This window comes from Pantherophis guttatus, chromosome 10, assembly GCF_059756535.1.
Source record: "Pantherophis guttatus breed Tessera chromosome 10, ASM5975653v1, whole genome shotgun sequence".
Lineage (NCBI taxonomy): Eukaryota > Metazoa > Chordata > Lepidosauria > Squamata > Colubridae > Pantherophis > Pantherophis guttatus.
The window spans coordinates 15,840,032-15,859,688 of NC_142072.1; the positions used below are offsets into that span (position 1 = coordinate 15,840,032).

Consider the following 19,657-nt stretch of genomic DNA (forward strand, 5'->3'; position numbering starts at 1 on the left):
TTGCAATGGCCCTGAGAAAAAAAAAGTGACTTATCACCGGTTTTCCCATTTGTGGCCATTGCAGCCTCCCCATGGTCATGTGATCAAAATTCAGGCAGCTGGCAACTGGCTCGTCTTTATGACCGTTGCAACATCCCGGGGTCCTGTGATCACTATTTGTAACCTTTCCCAGCCGGCTTCCGGCAAGCAAAGTCAATGGGGGGGCGGGGAGCCAGATTTGCTTAAGGACTGCACGTTTCACTTAACATCTGCAGTCCTTCGCTTAAACAACACTGGCAGAAAAGGCCGTAAAACGGAGCGCAACTTGGCGAACATCTTCCTTGCTTAGCCATTGGAAATTTGGGGCTCCATCGTGGTCGTACGTCGAGGACTACCACACACACACACACACACACACACACACACACACACCGTGCATTTCCTGGGAGGGAGCAAATGGGAAAAAGGACTTTGGATAGATCTCTTCTTTTTCTGGCCACGTGTCTCAAGGCTCCCGAGAATGTCTCCGCCTGCCATTTGGAGTGCCTTTCCTCTCCGGTGCATCTGGCCTTGTCTCTCTTGGTGCCAAAGGATCCCAATGGATTGACTCTGCATCTCTTTGTCCCATAGAAAGGTCGACTCCTGGGATTGGCGCTTTGGGATTTGGGTTTTTCCATGCCCCACTTGAGTTTAAAGGGAAGCTGGCAGGAGGTGGGAGGGGGGGAGTATTGGGAGGGGCTGGGACCCACTGACTCGAATGAAAAGCCTTCTGTGTTTTGCCTGCTTTCTTCTGTCTTGCTGGCTGTTTCTGCCAGCTCCAGGCAGTTGAGACTAGCCTGGTCCTTCGAGGGCCGTTTCTTTCTTCCACATCGCCCTTTGCTGTAACTCTACACCTTCCCAGCTTTGCAACTGCCACCGTGTGCAGAGGCTGGGAGGGAACGGAGGGGTGCTAAGAAGGGCATTTACTTGCCAACTCCCAAAATTGCAGGGAAAGGAAAAGGGAGCTTCCTTAAAACGGAGAGGTCCGGATTCGATTCCTCACGACCACCTGCAAGCAAGAAACAGGCTGACTGAAGGATCAAGACGCACAAAAACACAAGCACGGTGGTTAAAACAGCTGCCGTCAGGTGTTGACTGTCTTCCCCCTGACCGACTCCAATCATCCTAAAGTCTGGAACATGGAAAAAGTCCCCTTTGAGTTGGGCATGGCACCTGGTGGCCACATGGACATGCCTGTAGTCTTCAGGGGGACGGACCATTTGGAAGTAGTTTGCCCTTGCCTTCTTCCTAAGGTTTTTGTTTTGATTTGATTTCGCAGTCCGCTTGAGTTCTCGGTGGTCTCCCAGCCACTTACTAATCAGGTCCAGCCATGCCCAGCTTTTGAAGGTCACCGAAGCCAGCTAGATGTCCAGGAAAGTAGGTGTGTAAAAACACAGGCATGAAAAGCAGAGGGAAGACCATGTCAGCAGAGAGTGATACGCAGCAGGAGGATATCCAAGTGTGAACACAGAGTGGGATAAAAAGACCGAGGTGACAAATCAATTTTCAGTTGTAGAGCAAAGGACACAGTTCCATGGCAACATGGCTGGGCGAGGAAGAAGAGGAGGGCATGGCAGCGAGGAAGAATGCAGGAGTTCGGGGTGGATGCAAAGAGCAATTGAAAAGCACAAAGGGTGCCCACTGGCGGCAGGCAAATGGTGTGAGAGTAATAAGTAGCATCGCCCTCAAGAACTGGCTTCAAATTCCTCAGGGGCCGCCGTCGGTCAGCCTCAAATCCTCCAAAGAATTATTGGCGAATAAAAGGAGTGCAGTGGGGAAACTTTGGGTTTTGAAACTCTTTTTCCCATATTATTATTATTATTATTATTATTATTATTATTATTATTATTATTATTATTATTATTATTATTATTATTATTATTATTATTACTTCCATGCCCTTCATCAACTACTGCAGCTCAGGAGATGGTGCTAATATGCTAATTTATCTTTTCAGAATCTGTCGCCTTTTCTTCTTTACGTCTGACTCTCTCTCCTTCCCTCCCTCTCTTTCTCTCTCCCTCTCTCTTTCTCTCTCTCCCTCTCCTTCCCTCTCTCTTTCTCTCTCCCTCTCTCTTTCTCTCTCTCTCTCCCTCTCTTTCTCTCTTTCCCTCCTTCTCTTTCTCTCTCTCTCTCTCTCTCCCTTTCTTTCTCTCTCTTTCTCTCTCCTTCCCTCCCTCTCTTTCTATCTCTCTTCCTCTTGCTCTCTCCCTCTTTTTTTCTCTCTCCCTCCCTCTCTCTCTCTCCGTCTCTCTCTTTCTCTCTCTCTCCCTCTTTTTCTCTCTCTCTCTTTCTCTCTCCCTCCCTCCCTCCCTCTCTTTCTCTCTCTCTCTCCCTCTCTTTCTTTCTTTCTCTCTCTCTCTCCCTCCCTCCCTTTCTCTCTCTCTCTCTTTCTCTCTCTCTCCCTCCCTCTCCTGACAGAGGCTTTCTAGTATATCACTCAGAGAAACATTGAGTTCAGCTGGTAGGAAAGGGTCTAAATTCACTTAGTCTCCTTGTTGTCCCCATGTAGGCTTCCCATCACCAACCGCCCCCCCAAAAAAAGAAAGCCCAAAACATAAGGATTTCCTCCAAAGTGGGCCTGTGAACATTCAAACGCCTCCCCTGACATTAGGACTTGGAAAGGTGTGAAGGCTTAGTCTGGATTGGGTCCCAAACTTTGCTTTGAAACTCTAGCTTGGAAATCCCGCTTTTTAAGCCAGGATTAATGGGTGGCCTTGGCAGCCTTTTGCATGGTGATGACCCACAGCCCTGGCTTGGCACAGGATCTTTTGAATCGAGCTCTTTCCCCTAGAATAAGTAGGTATATTTCCTCCTGAGATGCTGTCCCACCCAGTGGAGGAAGAGCCAATGCCACAGTCCACATTCTTTGCCCTTACCCCTCCCTTGCAGCCTGGCAGATGGACCAGGCAGATGTGTCAATATATAGATGAGGCCAGTTGTGTGAGCATAATCAGTCTCCAAAAATAAACAGTCCTAGACTGGCCCAAAGTCCAGTCTCTGCTTCAGTTCTTTATCTGTGAAATTGGAACTGGTCTGTTCTTGCAGTCCCGGGAAGGGGAATTTGGGATTCCAAGGGAATTCAGAACCAAAGGTTAGGTTTTCTGAGAGGGAGGAAAATTAATTCTTGGTGGCTGGTCCTTAGTCTTGGCCAGTGTTTCTCAACCTCATCATTCCCTTCCCTTCCTTCCCCTTCCCTTCCCTTCCCTTCCCTTCCCTTCCCTTCCCTTCCCTTTCCCACCTTGCCCTGCCTTGCCCTTAATGGAAGACCAAGTCAACTTGCCAAGCTCCTTTTTGTCTGAGATATCACTTGATTGGGGACTTTCAGATGTGTTTGTCAAATGAAAATGAAAATCCTTTCGCCTGCAATCACCCGCCACATATCTCGATGGCTCACCTATTTCTTGCAGTCACTGCGTCTCGTTGAGATTGTTGCGATAAGTAAGAAATGACGCTTTACGATGGGAAATAGAAGAGGCAAGGATGGGGAAGTTGACATCCTGGGAATGCTTGGAAGCACGGCCTTGACATCCGAGCGATGGTGGCATGGCATTCAAGATAAGGAGTAGTGGATTCTTGGCTTGCAAAGGACTTGTGCAGATATAATGGCTCCAGAGCAGGGTGTAGCACTGTGTGGATGAAATCTGGGAGAGTGAAAGGTTGAAGTAGGGAGATGACCCCAACTGCTTGGCAAGCAGTAGCCGAGGTAGCAGTTTAATTCACGGTTGTTTCTGCTACCCTGCCCTTCTTCAAGTTGCTGTATGAGAAGGGTTGGATATCTGTACCCCTCGCAAAGTTGTTGTTGTTTTGGTTGTTGTTTCATCCTTGTGCTTAAGACTAGCTCCCATTCCTAGGCAGTGGTGAAATCCAAATTTTTTACTACCGGTTCTGTGGGTGTAGCTTGGTGGGCGTGGCTTGGTGGGCGTGGCTTGGTGGCATGGCAGGGGAAGGATATTGCAAACTCTCCATTGCCACCCCACTCCAGGGGAAGGGCCTGGTGGCTCAGCAGACTGATAGCATTGTGATTAACACCAGCTGTCTGCAATTACTGTAAGTTCGAATCTCACCAGGCTCAAGGTTGACTCAGCCTTCCATCCTTTCTAAGGTAGGTAAAATGAGGACCCAGTTTGTGGGGGCAATAAGCTGACTTTGTATAAATATACAAAAGTATGAAGGCTATTGCTTAATGCATTGTAAGCCGCCCTGAGTCTCCGGAGAAGGGCGGCATATAAATCAAATTAAAAAAAAAAAAAGGACACTGCAAAATCTCCATTCCCACCCCAATCCAGGGGAAGGATACTGCAAAATCTCCATTCCCACCCCAATCCAGGGGAAGGATACTGCAAAATCCCCATTCCCTCCCCTTTTGAGGCCAGCCAGAGGTGGTATTTGCCGGTTTTCTGAACTGCTCGAAATTTCCGCTACCGGTTCTCCAGAACCTGTGGATTTCACCCCTGTTCCTAGGGCTTTCCAGGTTCTATTTCTGCTTTGCTTTATTGGCTGCATCGTTCACCTGAATGCACATAGCCCGGTTAGTGAATTACCCATTTTGTGGGTTTGTTCGGTTGTACCTCAAACAGAGTGAGTTGGACTTGCGCAACGCACTAAAGCGCAGATGCACATGTGTGCCCGTTGCACTTAGAGGCCGATCACGGCAACAGCTGACTGAGCTTAGTAGGCCGTTTGTATGTAATTGCTACGCTCACCACTGACTGAGTTAAGGATGTTGAGTGGACACACGCACAGAAAAACACACACACATTGAATAGCTGTAGTATTGAAACAGACGGACGCTTTTGTATGCTTCGGTGAATAGACCCAGAAATTCTCCAATGCAGGTCGGTGAAACCCCTGTCTCTCTGGGTAAAAGTGCACAAGCCGTGTGAAAACCGAGACACAGATTTTGGTGTGCAGACCATGAATACCCCTTCTCTCCCCACCCCCTTCTTTCTCTCCCTCTCTCTCACTCACTCACTCACACACGCACAGACACATACTCGCTCACACACCACACAGCTTGAGATAGTAGGATGACTGCAGCTAATAGAGTTTGGCTGATACCCCTGCAGGGCCGTGATACCATGGACAAAAAGGGAAGAGAAGAACGGGGAGGGGAAATCAGACGAGGAAGGAAAGGCCCGAGAGCGCCTGGGATCCGATGAGTGACAGCCAGGTCTGGCATCCAAACAGATGCACAGACATTTTGTCTGTTTATCGGAGCCACACAGGCCTCTGACCCACACTGTCATGCCTCTTGGGTGAGGTGTGTTGCATTCTCCAGGAGCCTGCCCCCCTCCTCCCTCGTGCACATCTGTTGTACTCCAAAGCCAAACCCTTTGTATTTTTAATGACCTTGAGCAGGAACCAGCTACCCTGAACAAAAGGCACAGGATTCCCTCACTTCTGGCGGGTGGGGGCCGCCCTCAAACTTGCTTCTAAGCCAGGAAGGCTCGGGAGGGTGGGAGGGAGGGAGGGAGGAGGGTCCTTCCTTGCAAAAAACGAATGGGTGGGTCAGGTTTTCTCTTCTGCCTCTGCAAGGCGGCCGCTGTTTCTAAGGGATAGGGCCAAGCAGGGTTGAACACGCTTCATGGGACCGTCGGCCAGCCCTCTCCAGCCAGAAGGATCGTTTGGCCAGGGAGAGGGATATTCGGGTGGCGGGAAAGGTAGAGTGTGCATGCATACCTTTTCCATCTTGTCCACAAAATGGAAGCTTGTTTAAAAAAAAACAAAAAACAACTCTGCAAGCTTGGAAGGGGAAGAAGAAGGTAGCACAAGGGAGCGTAGCTATTTGTGCCATCAGAGCTGCCTTTGCCTTGCATCACTCATGCAGGCACACAGAGAGAGAGAGAGAGGCACACACAGATCCCCAGACTGGACACTTCCCACCCGCTGCTGCGTCCCTTTGAAATGAAATCTCTTTGAAAAGAGTTTTGTGGGGTGGGGGTGGGGAGGTTGTTTCAAACCGGTGTCATCTCTCTCCCTGCTCCTCCTGTTCCCCTTCTTCACAAGCCTGGGTCTGTGTGCTTTCCTTGAACAGATGGGATCTCCAATGCGTGCCAGCCCATTGGACTGGAAAACGGAGCCAACTCGCCAGCTGAATGGTTCCCGTGCAGCCAGGGTCCAGGGTTGCGGCCACCCAACAGCGAAGTGGACGGCAGCGAGAGGAACTTCCGGGTGAATCTTCACTGCAAGTATGGGCGGCCCAGGTACGGGGGACGGATGGAGGGGCGAGGAGGGGGCTAGGCAGGTGAACTTGACTTTTCTGCTCTGGTTGGTGCAGAGCAGAGGTGGGGAACTACGGCCCCTTCAGTTGTGGACTTCAACTCCCAGAATTCCCATGCCGGCTCAGCAATTCTGGGAGTTGAAGTCCATAAATCATAAAAGGGCCATCGTGTTTCCCCACCTCTGGTGTAGCGCAACGGATCGCTAAAAGTTCTAAAACCCCGTAAGATTCAAGGAGGCAAACCAAGCCAAGAGAATTGTGAACTGGGTGGAAAAGTCTCGCTCTCTGCCTCGCTCTGTACTTGCGTTAAAGGAAACATGAGAATAGATTCCAGTACAGTGATGGCAAACCTTTTTGGGACCGAGTACCCAAACAGGAACATGCATGCATGTGCATGCATGTGCGCATGCCAGAGCACCAGAAACCCAAAGATCAGCTGGCCGGCGTGTATATGCCTGTTTTTGGGCCATTTTCAGGCCATTTTCTGGCTATTTTTGAGCCATTTTCTGGCCGTTTTCAAGCTGTTTTTTGGACCATTTGGGGGCCAAAAACGGCCCAGAAACGCCTGAAAAATGGCCTGGTTTTTGGCCATTTTCAGGCCTTTTTCCGGTGCTCTGGCACCTGGAAATACCAGCTGGCCAGAAAGCAGAAGAGCAGCTGGCGACAGCACACGTGCCCACAGAGAGGGTTCTGCATGCCACCTCTGTCACGTGTGCCATAGGTTCGCCATCACAATTCTAGTCCTTCCAAGAGGCAGGAACAAAGTACCTCTTTGAAGGGTGTTTGCTTCCCCCTAATCAGCAAACCCTTTTTTCCCTCTGCCCCTAGGGAAAAAAAGTATATCAAGAACTTGCAATCTGGTCCTTTCCCTGGCATGCTAGATTTCTGCTTGCCTTTTGTCCATAGTCTACACTGGTGCTGAACACTAAACATGTAATTTGCCATCACTGTTTTCTTTCTTCTGCCAGTAGGAAGAGATGAGGCTGAGATGGGACATTAGGATACTGTCCCCATTGCATTGTCATCTCATGTCTTGATCCCAGTTTGTCTGACCTCAGGATGTCTGATGCGTGCAAATGTAGGATCAGTTGCAGATGGTCTATCTCAACTAAAGCAGCTGCACTTAGTAGAACAGAGGTGTGTTGTTTCAATTTCCCCCAAACAAAACTTCAGATACCTGTCGTGTAAAAGGAAAATTCTGAAGATTAGAAGAGCTCAACCAAATGGTTTTCTTGACCATCATCAGACAGGATTTCCCATGGCCTTTTCAGAGATGTTTTCCTGACTTCCCAGTTACGCCTACAGCTTTGGATTTTTTTATATATAGGTAAAGGTAAAGGTTCCCCTCGCACATATGTGCTAGTCATTCCCGACTCTAGGGGGCGGTGCTCATCTCCGTTTCAAAGCCAAAGAACCAGCGCTGTCCAAAGACGTCTCCATGGTCATGTGGCCGGCATGACTAAACGACAAAGGCACACAGAACGCTGTTACCTTCCCACCAAAGTGGTCCCTATTTTTCTACTTGCGTTTTTTACGTGCTTTCGAACTGCTAGGTTGGCAGAAGCTGGGACAACTAACGGGAGCTCACCCCGTTATGTGGCTCTAGGGATTCGAATCACTGAACTGCCAACCTTTCAATTGACAAGCTCAGTGTCTTAGCCACTGAGTCACCGCGTCCCTACTATATATAGATCTATATTATAATCTTTTTATTGGAGTCTTTAACAACAATAGTAAGAACTCGGGCAAACTAAAACAGAACAAAGGAGAAATAAAAGCGAAAGCTAAAAGTGCAACAAAAAAAAGTAGAAATTTTTTTTTTAAAGAAGCAACCTCTGACCTTCACAGCAGTTATAAGTACAATTATATTTTAACCTCTCTCTCTCTCTAAAGTTAATCGTGACTCCCTTCTTTCTATCTCCATCCCGTCTAATCATCAGAGTCATAAATCGCAAGTTCACTTTTTTTCTTTTTTAGGGTAAAACTCCATAAAGGAGTTTCCAGCCACCGTTAAGTGTAGGTATTGTCCTTTCTCTAATCAAATGAGTCAATTAGGCCATCTCAAGAAAATTCCATCGTCTTCATCAACCTTCCTTCAGGGTGGGTCAGGCCCAGTCTTTTCATTTTTGTGCTACAGTAATGTCACTGCAGTTAGCATATTAAAAAAAAACAGTGATTCGTGGCTCTTTAGTACAGGTAGTCCTCAGCGTACAACAGTTCGATTAGTGACCATTCAAAGTTACAATGGCACTGAAAAAAAGTGACTTATGACCGTTTTTTCACACTAACTGCTGTTGCAGCATCCGCCACAGTCGTGTGATCAAAATTCAGACGCTTAGCAAGTGACTCATATTTATGACGGGTTGCAGTGTCCTGGGGTCAGGTGAACCCCTTTTGTGGCCTTCTGACAAGCAACGTCAATGGGGAAGCCGGATTCACTTAACAACCATGTTCCTAACTTAACAACTGCAGTGATTCCGTTAACAACCGTGGCAAGAAAGGTCGTAAAATGAGATATAATGCACTTGACAAATATCTCGGTTAGCAACAGGAATTTTGGCCTCACTTGTGGTCCTAAGTCAAGGACCTACCTGTAATTGTTCATCCATCAGTCTCAGGAGAAAAAGTTCTGGTTTCCTTTGAATGTTCACTTTGGATTTTTCTGGTGGGTTGCCACCCAAGGATGAACCTGTTTCAACTGTTTCTACTGATTTTCTGGTGGAAAACTGATGGTCCAGTCACAGTCAAAGAGCCAACCTACCTGTAACCTTGTTGCTGGTATCCTTAAGATTTATATTGACTGTTTCCTTATGACTATCGTTAAGTGTTGTACCTTATGATTCTTGACGAATATATCTTTTCTTTTATGTACACGGAGAGCATATGCACCAAGATAAATTCCTTGTGTGTCCAATCACACTTGGCCAATAAAGAATTCTATTCTGTTCCATTCCATTCCATTCCATTCCATTCCATTCCATTCCATTCCATTCCATTCCATTCCATTCCATTCTATTCTATTCTATTCTATTCTATTCTATTCTATTCTATTCTATTCTATTCTATTCTATTCTATTCTTTTTATGTACACTGAGAGCATATGCACCAAAGACAAATTCCTTGTGTGTCCAATCACACTTGGCCAATAAAGTATTCTATTCTATTCTATTCTATTCTATTCTATTCTATTCTATTCTATTCTATTCTATTCTATTCTATTCCATTCCATTCCATTCCATTCCATATTCTTTATTCTTCTATTCTATTCCATTCCATTCCATTCCATTCCATTCCATTCCATTCCATTCCATTCCATTCTATTCTATTCTTTTTATGTACACTGAGAGCATATGCACCAAGACAAATTCCTTGTGTGTCCAATCACACTTGGCGAATAAAGAATTCTATTCTATTCCGTTTTTGAGTTCTGAAAATAATCTGGATGGAGGAGATTGCTAAACAAGACAGTTGTTAAGTGAGCTTTGCCCTATTTTATGAACTTCCTTGCCACCGTTGTTAAAGTGAATCACTGCAATTAAATTAATAACCCATTTCCTGACTGTGGAACCGCTTGCCTCCAGAAGTTGTGGGTGCTCCATCACCGGAGGCTTTTAAGAAGAGACTGGACAGCCATTTTTCTGGATTAGGGTAGGGTCTTCTGCTAGAGCAGGGAGATGGACTAGACCCGTGATGGTGAACCTATGGCATGCATGCCAGAGGGAGCACATAGAGCACTCTCTGTGAGCACATGTGCCATCACCAGCTGCTCTTCTGGTTTTTGGCACACACATGCATGCCAGCCAGCTGGTCTTTGCGGAAAACAGCCAAAAATGCCCCCAAAACAGACCATTTTTAGGCCGTTTTGGGGGCATTTTCAGGACCTGAAAATGGCAATAAAAATGCCCAAAAAACAGCCAAAACCAGCCAAAAACCAGGCATGCGCGCACTGGCCAGCTGGTGTTTGGGTTTCCGGTGCTCTGGCGTGCGCGCATGCACAAACATGCACACACGTTCCGGTTTGGGCACTCAGTGCCGATAAGACTGGACTAGACGATCTCCAAAGTCCCTTCCAGCTTCGTTATTCTGATAGATACTTCCGGCCAACTTGGTTCCTCATCTTCTCCGAATAGTGTTATCTTACCACCAGATTTCAGCGGTGCTTTCTTGGAGGTCTACCCAGCTTAGGGGAAAAAAAGGCCTAAAGAGCACATTTTTTGCTGCATTATAGACCGGTCCGTTCTGTTTTAAGACCGTGTGTGATCCACCAGAAGCGGTTTGCTCTTTCCCGCAGCCCAGTGCAGATCCGAACAACAATGCAAAACATTTGGAGTTCGCAAAGCAGTAGGATGATCAAGTCTAGCCAAGGGGGTGGGTGGGTTTCAGTTGCTGGCTTAAATGCTACGCAAGGCATTAGATTCCTGCGCTGTGGTCCCTCTGGCTTCATTTGTGAGATTCGTCCATCTTTTCCCCTCTCTCACTGCTTTAGAAATTTGTGGAAATGAGCAAAGATTCCAAGGATTCTTGTCGGCCAGGAAGGCTGAGGTTTCTTGCTTGCCCTGTGCATTGGTAGAGCCCATGTGTGCAAACACGCAGGCACATACACACAGATACACAGGGTGCCCTGGCCTGTTTCTGGCTGCTGTCTTTTGTCTCATCTGTCAGAACTTGGAAGGGTGGGGTTTGGGGTTGAGGAAATGCACTGGAAAGACATCCTGCTTTCTCTGACTTCCCTCCCTCCCTCCTGCTCTCTTGGGTGCCCCAGATCCGTGCTCTTTGCTGCTGCTTTCCTGACCCTTCTTTGTTCACATCTGGCCAAGAGTTGCTTGGAAACATCAGTTGCAAGGACGGGGAGGGAAAAGCTGAGCGTTCTCACAGGAACGGATGGGAAGCATTGGAAAGTGCAGGAGGAAAGCCAGGTCCGCAGCAGATGCTGATCTCCTTCCTTCTTCCTTTTGCTGGACAGCCTCGGGAAATTTCGGGACAGGCTGGGAAGGAAGGAGGCAGAGAAGAAGAAGGTTGGGGGGGAACGGAGCATCCAGAAAGCGACGGAAAACGCCATCTTTTGCAAAGGGTCCACTAAAATAGCTAAAAGGCGAGGGTCATCTGCAGCTGGCAGGCAGCAGGGAGGAAGATAGCCTCTGGAGCGGTGCAGAGAGAGCCCTCGGAGGCGCAAGACAGCCGAGTCTGCCAAAAACATGAGGTCACTTCCTGCTGTGGTTTTTCTGCAATGTGGAGCCCTTCTAGAGCTGAGCCAGAGGGAGGGAAGATTCAGCAATGGAAAAAAAAAAGGATTTTTTTTTTTTGCCAAGGCTGATGAGAAGCAAAGAAAAGGAGATGGCCGGGCCTGTTGGAAACAGCACAGGAGAGATGTTTAGGGTGGGATTGCAGCTTCATAGGAAGTCGAATCGATGGAGACCGTTCTGCCTCCCTCCCACCATTTTGGCCAGGGAGATACCTCTTGACCCAGATTTCCTCCGTGTCCCGATGCGCAGAAGTGGAGATGTGGAATCTTTTAGCAGCTCTGTCCTGGTGTTGCAGAAGGAATGGCATCTGTTGGGATTGCGGCGGGTGGTGGTGGGGCAGGCTAGAGAGCTTGGGGTGGATTAAGGCAGGATGGGCTTCTTCTAACCCTTGTGGAGATTTGTGGTACCCATTTCACCCGCTAAGCCTCTGTCAAACCACACACTCATCCTACCGCCAGCCAGGCTGATTTTCCCCGTTTGGGAGCTAAGTTTAAAAAAATAAATAAATAGAATGGATATCTTTGTGGCCATGCTTATGTAACAAGCTGGGTGGGGAATTCTGGGAGTTGGGGGTGTCCACCCATCTGAAAGCTGCCAAGGTTGAGAAGCAAATGCGTCAACGAAAAGGTTAGCGACTAAACTAACAAAGTTTAAGGCACACTAAGCGCCAATGCAGCTGCTGTGTTTTCAATGGATTTGATTAAACGCATTGGGCCAAAAACAGCCTGTAAACCAGTCCGTTTGCTCTTGATAGCTTCCTCGAAGAATCCTTCTAGGGCAAAAATTTGGTTCCACTTACCATTCTGTCACATACACACAGGGGTGGGCTGCTGGGGGTTTGCTGGGGTTCGGGAGAACCTCTAGCTAAGATTCTGTGCTGTTTGGAGAACTCCCAAATCCCACTCCTGGCTGGCCCCGCCCTCCCCACCCCTCCCAGGAGTCCCCACGTGGCCCGTTTTGGATGCAGGTAAGTGCAGGGCACACACGGAGGCTCAGGGAGGGTGAAAAACAGGCCTACCAGAAGTTCGGGAAGGGCCTCCAGAGCCTGGGGAGGCCGTTTTCGGCCTCCCGGAGGCTCGAGAAAAACCTCCGGAGCCTGGGGAGGGCAAAAACATGACCCCCACCGTGATGCAGGAGGCCAACTAGGCCATGCCTACCCAGGAACCGGGCAGAGAACCCCTTGCTAAAATTTTTGAAGCCCGCTCCTTCACACACACACACACACACACACACACACACACACACACACACTCCAGCTCTAAAGGATTTACCTGCCCTGCTTAAATTTTGGAAAGAATACAGAAGGCAGTTGCTGGGCCAGAGAAATGAGCCAGCTCATTTCTCTAAGAAAATGCTCAGTCTTGCTTCCTTCTTCAACTTTTTTAGCCTGGAAACCAGAGTGTGTTGGCCTCTCTTCAACCCAACTTTCTTTCCAAGTCTGGGGTTGTTTCCCATCACAGGGGAGTCCTCCAGGGCCTGTTTGCTGTTGGTCTCCATCAACAGTCATGTGGACATTTTTAGATGGACCTTACTTTTCATCCTTCCAGGATCTATAGCAGAGGTCTTCAAACTTGGCAGCTTTAAGAGTTGTGGACTTCAGCTCCCAGAATTCTGGGAGTTGAAGTCCACAAGTCTTAAAACTGCCAAGTTTGAAGACCTCTGATCATATAGGCAGACTGGGATGTTGTGGGAATCAGGAGGTGGTGCAGGTCGTCAGGGAAATGCTATATAGGGAGTCCTTGACTTACGAACACAATTGAGCCCAACGTTTCTGTTGCTAAGCGAGACATTTGTTAAGTGACCTAATATAGTGACTGCGTTTTATGTTCCTTTTTCAATAGTTATTAAAAGTTACAATGAAAAAAACAAAACAAAACCCAGTGCAAATTAAAAAAAGAAATTGCAGAAAAGAAAAAAAAAACCAGAAGGAAAATAGACAAGAAAGAAAATAAGAATCTAATAAAGAAAAAGAAAAGAACAAGAATATAAACAAAAAAATAAAGAATATAAACAAAAAAAGAATATAAACAAAAAAATTGTTTATATTTGTGATGAAGAGGGAAGTCAACTTCTCTCTTCATCATAAATATAAACAATTTTTCGTAATTTATCGCCTTTTCTTCAAATACAAGAAACGGGCTCTTCTTCCCATCCCTTATCTATAAACAAATCCTTAAAGCCTCTTCATTCATCGTGGGAATCAGGAGGTGGTGCAGGTCATCAGGGAAATGCTATATAGGGAGTCCTCGACTTACGACCACAATTGAGCCCAATATTTCTGTTGCTAAGCGAGAAAGTTGTTAAGTGAGTTTTGCCTGATGTTACGACCTTTCTTGCCACCGTTGTTAAGTGAATGACTGCAGTTGTTAAGTTAGTAACACGGTTATTAAGTGAATCTGTCTTCCCCATTGACTTTGTTGGTCAAAAGGGGATCGCATGACCCCAGGACACTGCAACTGTCATAAATGTGAATCAGTTGCCAAGTGCCTTAATTTTGATCACGTGACCATGCGAAAAACGGTCATAAGTCACTTTTTTCAGTGCCATTGTAGCAATAGCAATAGCACTTAGACTTATATACCGCTTTACAGTGCTTTTACAGCCCTCTCCAAGCGGTTTACAGAGTCAGCCTATGGCTCCCCCAACAATCTGAATCCTCATTTTACCCACCTTGGAAGAATGGAAGGCTGAGTCAACTTTGTGACTTCGAACGGTCACTAAACAAATGGTTGTAAGTTGAAGACTACCTGTAATGACCGATCGGGCAACTGGGGAGATAGAAAGAGGCTATGAACAAGTCAATAATATGGTGATTACGTTCATTTACAAGGACCTTTTAAGGTTACAGTCTTCGTTTTTGTGTTAAAAATGTGTAGAAACAGGGATGCCACGGATACTCTATTTATGGACGTTTTTATTGTTCCTTTGAATGCTGCCCAGAGCTGTTATAAATTTTCTAAATAAGATCAGATTAGATCGGATCGGATCACATCACATCAGATGAAAATTACCCAGAGCTTGATAGATTTATCCGGTCATGATTTTGATGAAAATGCCTCTGTGTGCAACTGCAAACCCGTCTTTTCCTTTCTGAAAACAAACACTTTATCAGTGACGGAGGGACGGCAAGCTCATTGCATTTCTTTGCTGCACAGGTTTCCAGTGGCAGATTGGGGTTTTTTTTTCCTGTAAGACAGGGGTGTCAAACTCAAGGCCCGGGAGCCGGAGCCGGCCGACAGGGTGCTCAGATCTGGCTTGGGGGGCTGCCCTAGAAACAGCAAAGGACCAGTCTCTGGCAGCAAAAATGGAGTTCGGGAGAGCCGTTTGCATCCCTCCCAGGCTCCATTTTCAGCCGCGACGGCCTCCTGCCACCCTCTGCCAGTGAAAATGGAGCTCAGGGGGGGCCACGGCCCCCCCTGAGCTCCATTTTCACTGGCAGAGGGTGGCAGGAGGCCGTCGCGGCTGAAAACGGAGCTCGGGAGCCCGTTTCACTGGCAGAGGGCTTGGGCCGCCACAGACACCCCCAACACGATTGATGTTGAGCAGGCCACGCCTACCCTGGCCACACCCACCCCAGCCTCCCGAGGTCAAACACAACCCTGATGTGTCCCTCAATGAAATCAAGTTTGACACCCCTGCTGTAAGGCCATGCTAGCTAGTTGGCTTTCTTCCGATGGACTGCTGTTCTCATCAGCTCTAGCCGACATGGCAGGGGTAGGACTGGAGATGATGGGGTGTGGAGGGGACCGGCACCATCACAAACAGAACCGCTGCTTTGGAGCATCTTGGGAACGCCAGTTTTCAAAGGAAGGAAGAGCTCCTTTGCTGGAGAAACACTTTCCCAATCTGATGCCTTCCAGATGCGTTGGACTTTTAACTTCACATCTGGCTGGCAGCAGCTTCTGAAAGGCAGCTCGGGAGACTTAAGGAAAAGTCCAGTTGGTCCAGCAGTGCACGAGGCACTCGGAAAAAACATCTTGGGCTCAGTTCTGAGTTTAGGTGAGCAGATAATGCTGCAGTTTACTGTTGGGGGCTGCAAGAAATATCCAAGTAGCTCCAATCACATCCAACAATTCTCAGCAGGGAGGGGCGGGGGGTGCTGACTGAGAATGCAATTCTGTTAACTATTTTTCAGACCGGTGCTGCTTTGACTATTTATCTTAGGATAACCGACTCTCCTTATTAATCCGTTATTGGGCCTTGTTCATTGTTCATAGCAAGCCTAGCTGAACTGGAAGCTTTATGTTGCCAGCCCACACAACCTGATGTTCTGCGTCTTTTTCTCAAGCCCAGAAAATGTACAGCCTTGGTTCTAGAGTTGCTGAGAAGCGTATCCAAGGATGCATTCTGGGGGGGGGGGATGAGCAAATCATGAACCCCCAGGCAGGAGTGAAATGCTACTGGTTAGCTCCGGTTCGGGCAAATCGGTAGTGATAAAAACGACCGGTTTGGGCGAACCGGTAGTTAAAAAAAGCTACGATCCGATGATCAGCTGTGCCGCACGGTTTAGCTTTGCTAGAAAGCAGGATTTGCTGCTTTCTAGCGAAGCTAAACCACGTGGCACAGCTGATCCCTCCCTCGCTGTTCTACTTACCTTCCCAAGCCTCCTTTTGGTGCGTGCTGTGCGCGCGTGGCCAGCGATCCAGTAGTAAACTGGTTCAGATTTCACCATTCTGAAGATTCTGAAGACTTGGCCTGATTATGAAGTTCTTGGGCATCTCTGCCGCATTTTGCAATCAAAGATTGCACACAAAAGCACATGTATTAGGGAAAGTTGTTTACAGAAGTGCATACATGAGGGAAGATTAAGGAAAATAAATACAGGCTGCCATTGCCAGGGGGAACCTCCTATAAATATAAAGGACTTTTCTACCTTTAAAAAAAAGAATAGCAGAACAATGCCAAAATTGGAAATGCTGAATATAAGCAAATCTGGCGGACAGCCTAAGTACACCTCCATCTGTACCCTGAATTCAAGAGACATTTCGTGTCCTTTGTACAGTATATGGCAGGTACAGCCACGGTCTTCAAGTCTGAAAGAAGATTTAGCTGTTTCATTGTTTTGCTCCCTCTTGGCTCCACGTTTGTTATGTATTGTGCGTGAATACAAGAATGGGATGAAGATGTCTAGACTGCGTATTCCTCTTCTTGTCAAGTGTTTAGGGATAAGACTTTAAAAAGTTTTTTTTTTTTTACAGCAACATACAGCAGAATACAAACAACAAACCCAGAGAGTGCCCTGGATAATTTTGCTATATTGGATTGATAAAAGAGACTTGTTAAAGCTTTGAAGAATTTTGTGAGACGGGACAAAGAAAATATGAAAGAGAAATCATGTTTTAGGTCACTGTTTGAATGGCCTAAGTTCAGGGTTGTTCAGAGTAAAAGACAGGATTTTAAAGTTGCTTTATTTGATCAAGGTTAAAATAGATTCGTTATTATAAAAGTCTTAATGGACTTTTGCTGATCAGGGCTGAATGAAGAGGCTTTAAGGATTTGTTTATAGATAAGAGATGGGAAGAAGAGCTGGCTTCTTGTAAGAAAACGATAAGTTACGAAAATTGTTTATATTTGTGATGAAGAGGGAAGTCGTTTCTATCGTTCTTTTCTTTTTCTTTACTAGATTCTTATTTTCTTTCTTGTCTATTTTCTTTCTGGTTTTTTTCTTTTCTGCAATTCCTTTTTTTTTTCTTTTTTTAATTGGCACTGGTTTTTTTTTCATTGTAACTTTTAATAACTATTGAAAAAGGAACATAAAACACAGTCACTATATTAAGCTTTAAAAGGAGATAAGGGGTAAGCAACAGGGTTTTTTTTAATTTGTTTGTTTTGCGTCACCCCACCCACTTAAGATTATCCACTATCACCGCAGATCAGCAAGCAATGAAAAAAAAAATAGAGTTTAAGCTTTGATAAATAGGCCCCATTAAAATCCTCTCCTGGGGGAAAAAAGAAAGAAGGGGGAAAACTGCTAAAATTCCATTGTTCCTTCTTTGATGGTAACCTAAAGTCAAACCACAGGCCACTGTGAATAATGATAATTAATAACAATAATAATTAATGATTATAGTGCATCTCTCAGAGGCAAACATAAGGAGTGTCTGGGGACAGAGAGAAAAGATCTCAAGGAGATTCTACCTGCCCACAAAGTTGGTAACAACAATTTTCACACCACCTGGCCTCAGTTGAATCTATTCTGGGCCATTCTGTCTTTTAAAGGTAGTCCTCGACTTACGACCGCAGTTGAGCTCCAGATTTTCATTGATCCCATGACCATGGGGAGGATGCAGCGGTCATACGTGTGGGGGGAAAAAAAGTCATAAGTCACTTTTTTCAGTACCGTTGTAACGTCAAACGGTCGCTAAAGGAACTGTTGTAAGTCGAGGATTATCAGTATTCATAACCTGTACTGTCCATAAAAGCTCAATATGCTGCTTTTGTTTTAAAAAACAGTGCTACTTAAACCTGCCTGTTACGAAACTCTAAACTGTCAAAATGCGTGTCCTTTTATGCCTTGGAATATATTAAAAGTTTGCAGTGCGATAGGAACTTTATTGATCGTTTGCTACTCAAGTATTTCAGTGGGTGGAGGCCGAAAGGGTGGAGGGCAGTTCTTGTAGGTTAGAAAGATCAGACAGCAGGTCACGGGAAAGACATCTGCGAAAACCCTGGGGAGTAGCTGCCTGTCCAGATAATTTATGCATTGCTGAATCCCGATTGGGACAATACCTTGACTGGATCAATAGAAAGTCTACGAAATAATGGCATGTTTTTTTTAGAAAAAAATCTTTTGCTGGAAGAACAGGGTGGAAAAAATTGTGGCTGCTATTCAAGCCACATCTGTAGCGTGTTACTTCCAGACATTCATCCTGGATCATATCAGATATGGAGCTGGTGTTCAGTAACACTGCGAATTTCCAAAAGTGTGCTGGGATAAAGAAAGAAACTGGACAAACGATTCTCGGATCCTTCCTTGTTTAAAATAGGACAGTCTGGAATCCCGCAAACGTACCTCCTTGGAAAACCTGAAAGCTTCCAAGCTGTTGCAAACTTCTGAAGATTGCACTACGTTTCGTTAGACGAATGAGTGCTTAGGAGATTTTTTTTTTTTTTAAATCAATATTTCAGATTCCGTAAGTCTCTTTGTAGCTCTTTTGCAGCAAGAGATTAACATGGCTACCATGTTTTCTGAAAACATCAAGCGTTGTGCAAGCCTTCTGCTGAGTTAATAAAGAGATTGCCTCGAGAATTTTGGAAGTTATTTTCTCATGGCTTCCATCTTTCTTTTCTTTTTTTTACCGCACTGAGCAAACTGAGCCAATAGTCTGAGCAAAAGGCAAGTTACCAATAAAGGAGAATATTTGTAGCTCAGGGTTTAAATGAAGGGTCCTTGGTGCTCTCTGAGCTTGGTTGTTTTCTTGAAGACGTTTCATGACCCAACTTGGTAACATCATCATCATCATCATCACTAGCACTGATGATATTACCTAGTTAGGGTCATGAAACATCTGCAAGAAAAGGCAAGTCCTTGTTTCTAACAAGATATGTTCTGACTTAGGAGATAAAGCAAAGTCCTGCTCTCTCAGTTTGTAAGAAGTCTTGGGAAGTTAAAAGGTAAACGTAAAGGTTCCCTCGCACATATGTGCTAGTCGTTCCCGACTCTAGGGGGCGGTGCTCATCTCCGTTTCAAAGCCGAAGAGCCAGCGCTGTCCGAAGACGTCTCCATGGTCATGTGGTCGGCATGACTTAAACACCAAAGGCGCACGGAATGCTGTTTCCTTCCCACCAAAGGTGGTCCCTATTTTTCTACTTGCATTTTTTATGTGCTTTCGAACTGCTAGGTTGGCAGAAGCTGGGACAAGGAACGGGAGCTCACCCCGTTATGCGGCGCTAGGGATTCAAACCGCTGAACTGCCGACCTTTCGATCGACAAGCTCAGCGTCTTAGCCACTGAGCCACCGTGTCCCTTTTTGTTCCGTTCCAATTCTGCAGGTTCCTCACTGAAAGGAGGGGATTGATGGAAAGACCCCTGTCTGAAGTTAAAGCCATTCCAAAATGTGATTTAAAAAGTTACCCATAAATATGCAGTTTTGAGATGAGAAAAGACAGAAAGCGATTACAGGCGGTCCTCGACTTACAGCCGTTCGTTTAGTGACCATTCAATGTTACAATG

The 19,657-nt window shown here is 46.2% G+C and overlaps 1 protein-coding gene across 16 annotated transcripts in view; it reads left to right on the forward strand.

The window, feature by feature from the left end:
• Positions 1–19,657, forward strand: part of AHDC1 (AT-hook DNA binding motif containing 1) — a 273,276-nt gene that overhangs the window by 208,212 nt on the left and 45,407 nt on the right. For 7 of the 16 annotated variants that reach the window (XM_087876923.1, XM_034413605.3, XM_087876921.1 and 4 more), the window contains one exon: positions 6,056–6,224. In XM_087876923.1, coding sequence (XP_087733049.1) covers positions 6,056–6,224 — 169 coding nt within the window. Of the gene's footprint in view, positions 1–5,527; positions 5,682–6,055; positions 6,225–19,657 lie in introns of those variants that run through there. The other 9 variants (XM_087876920.1, XM_087876919.1, XM_087876922.1 and 6 more) reach the window with 3 other exon arrangements.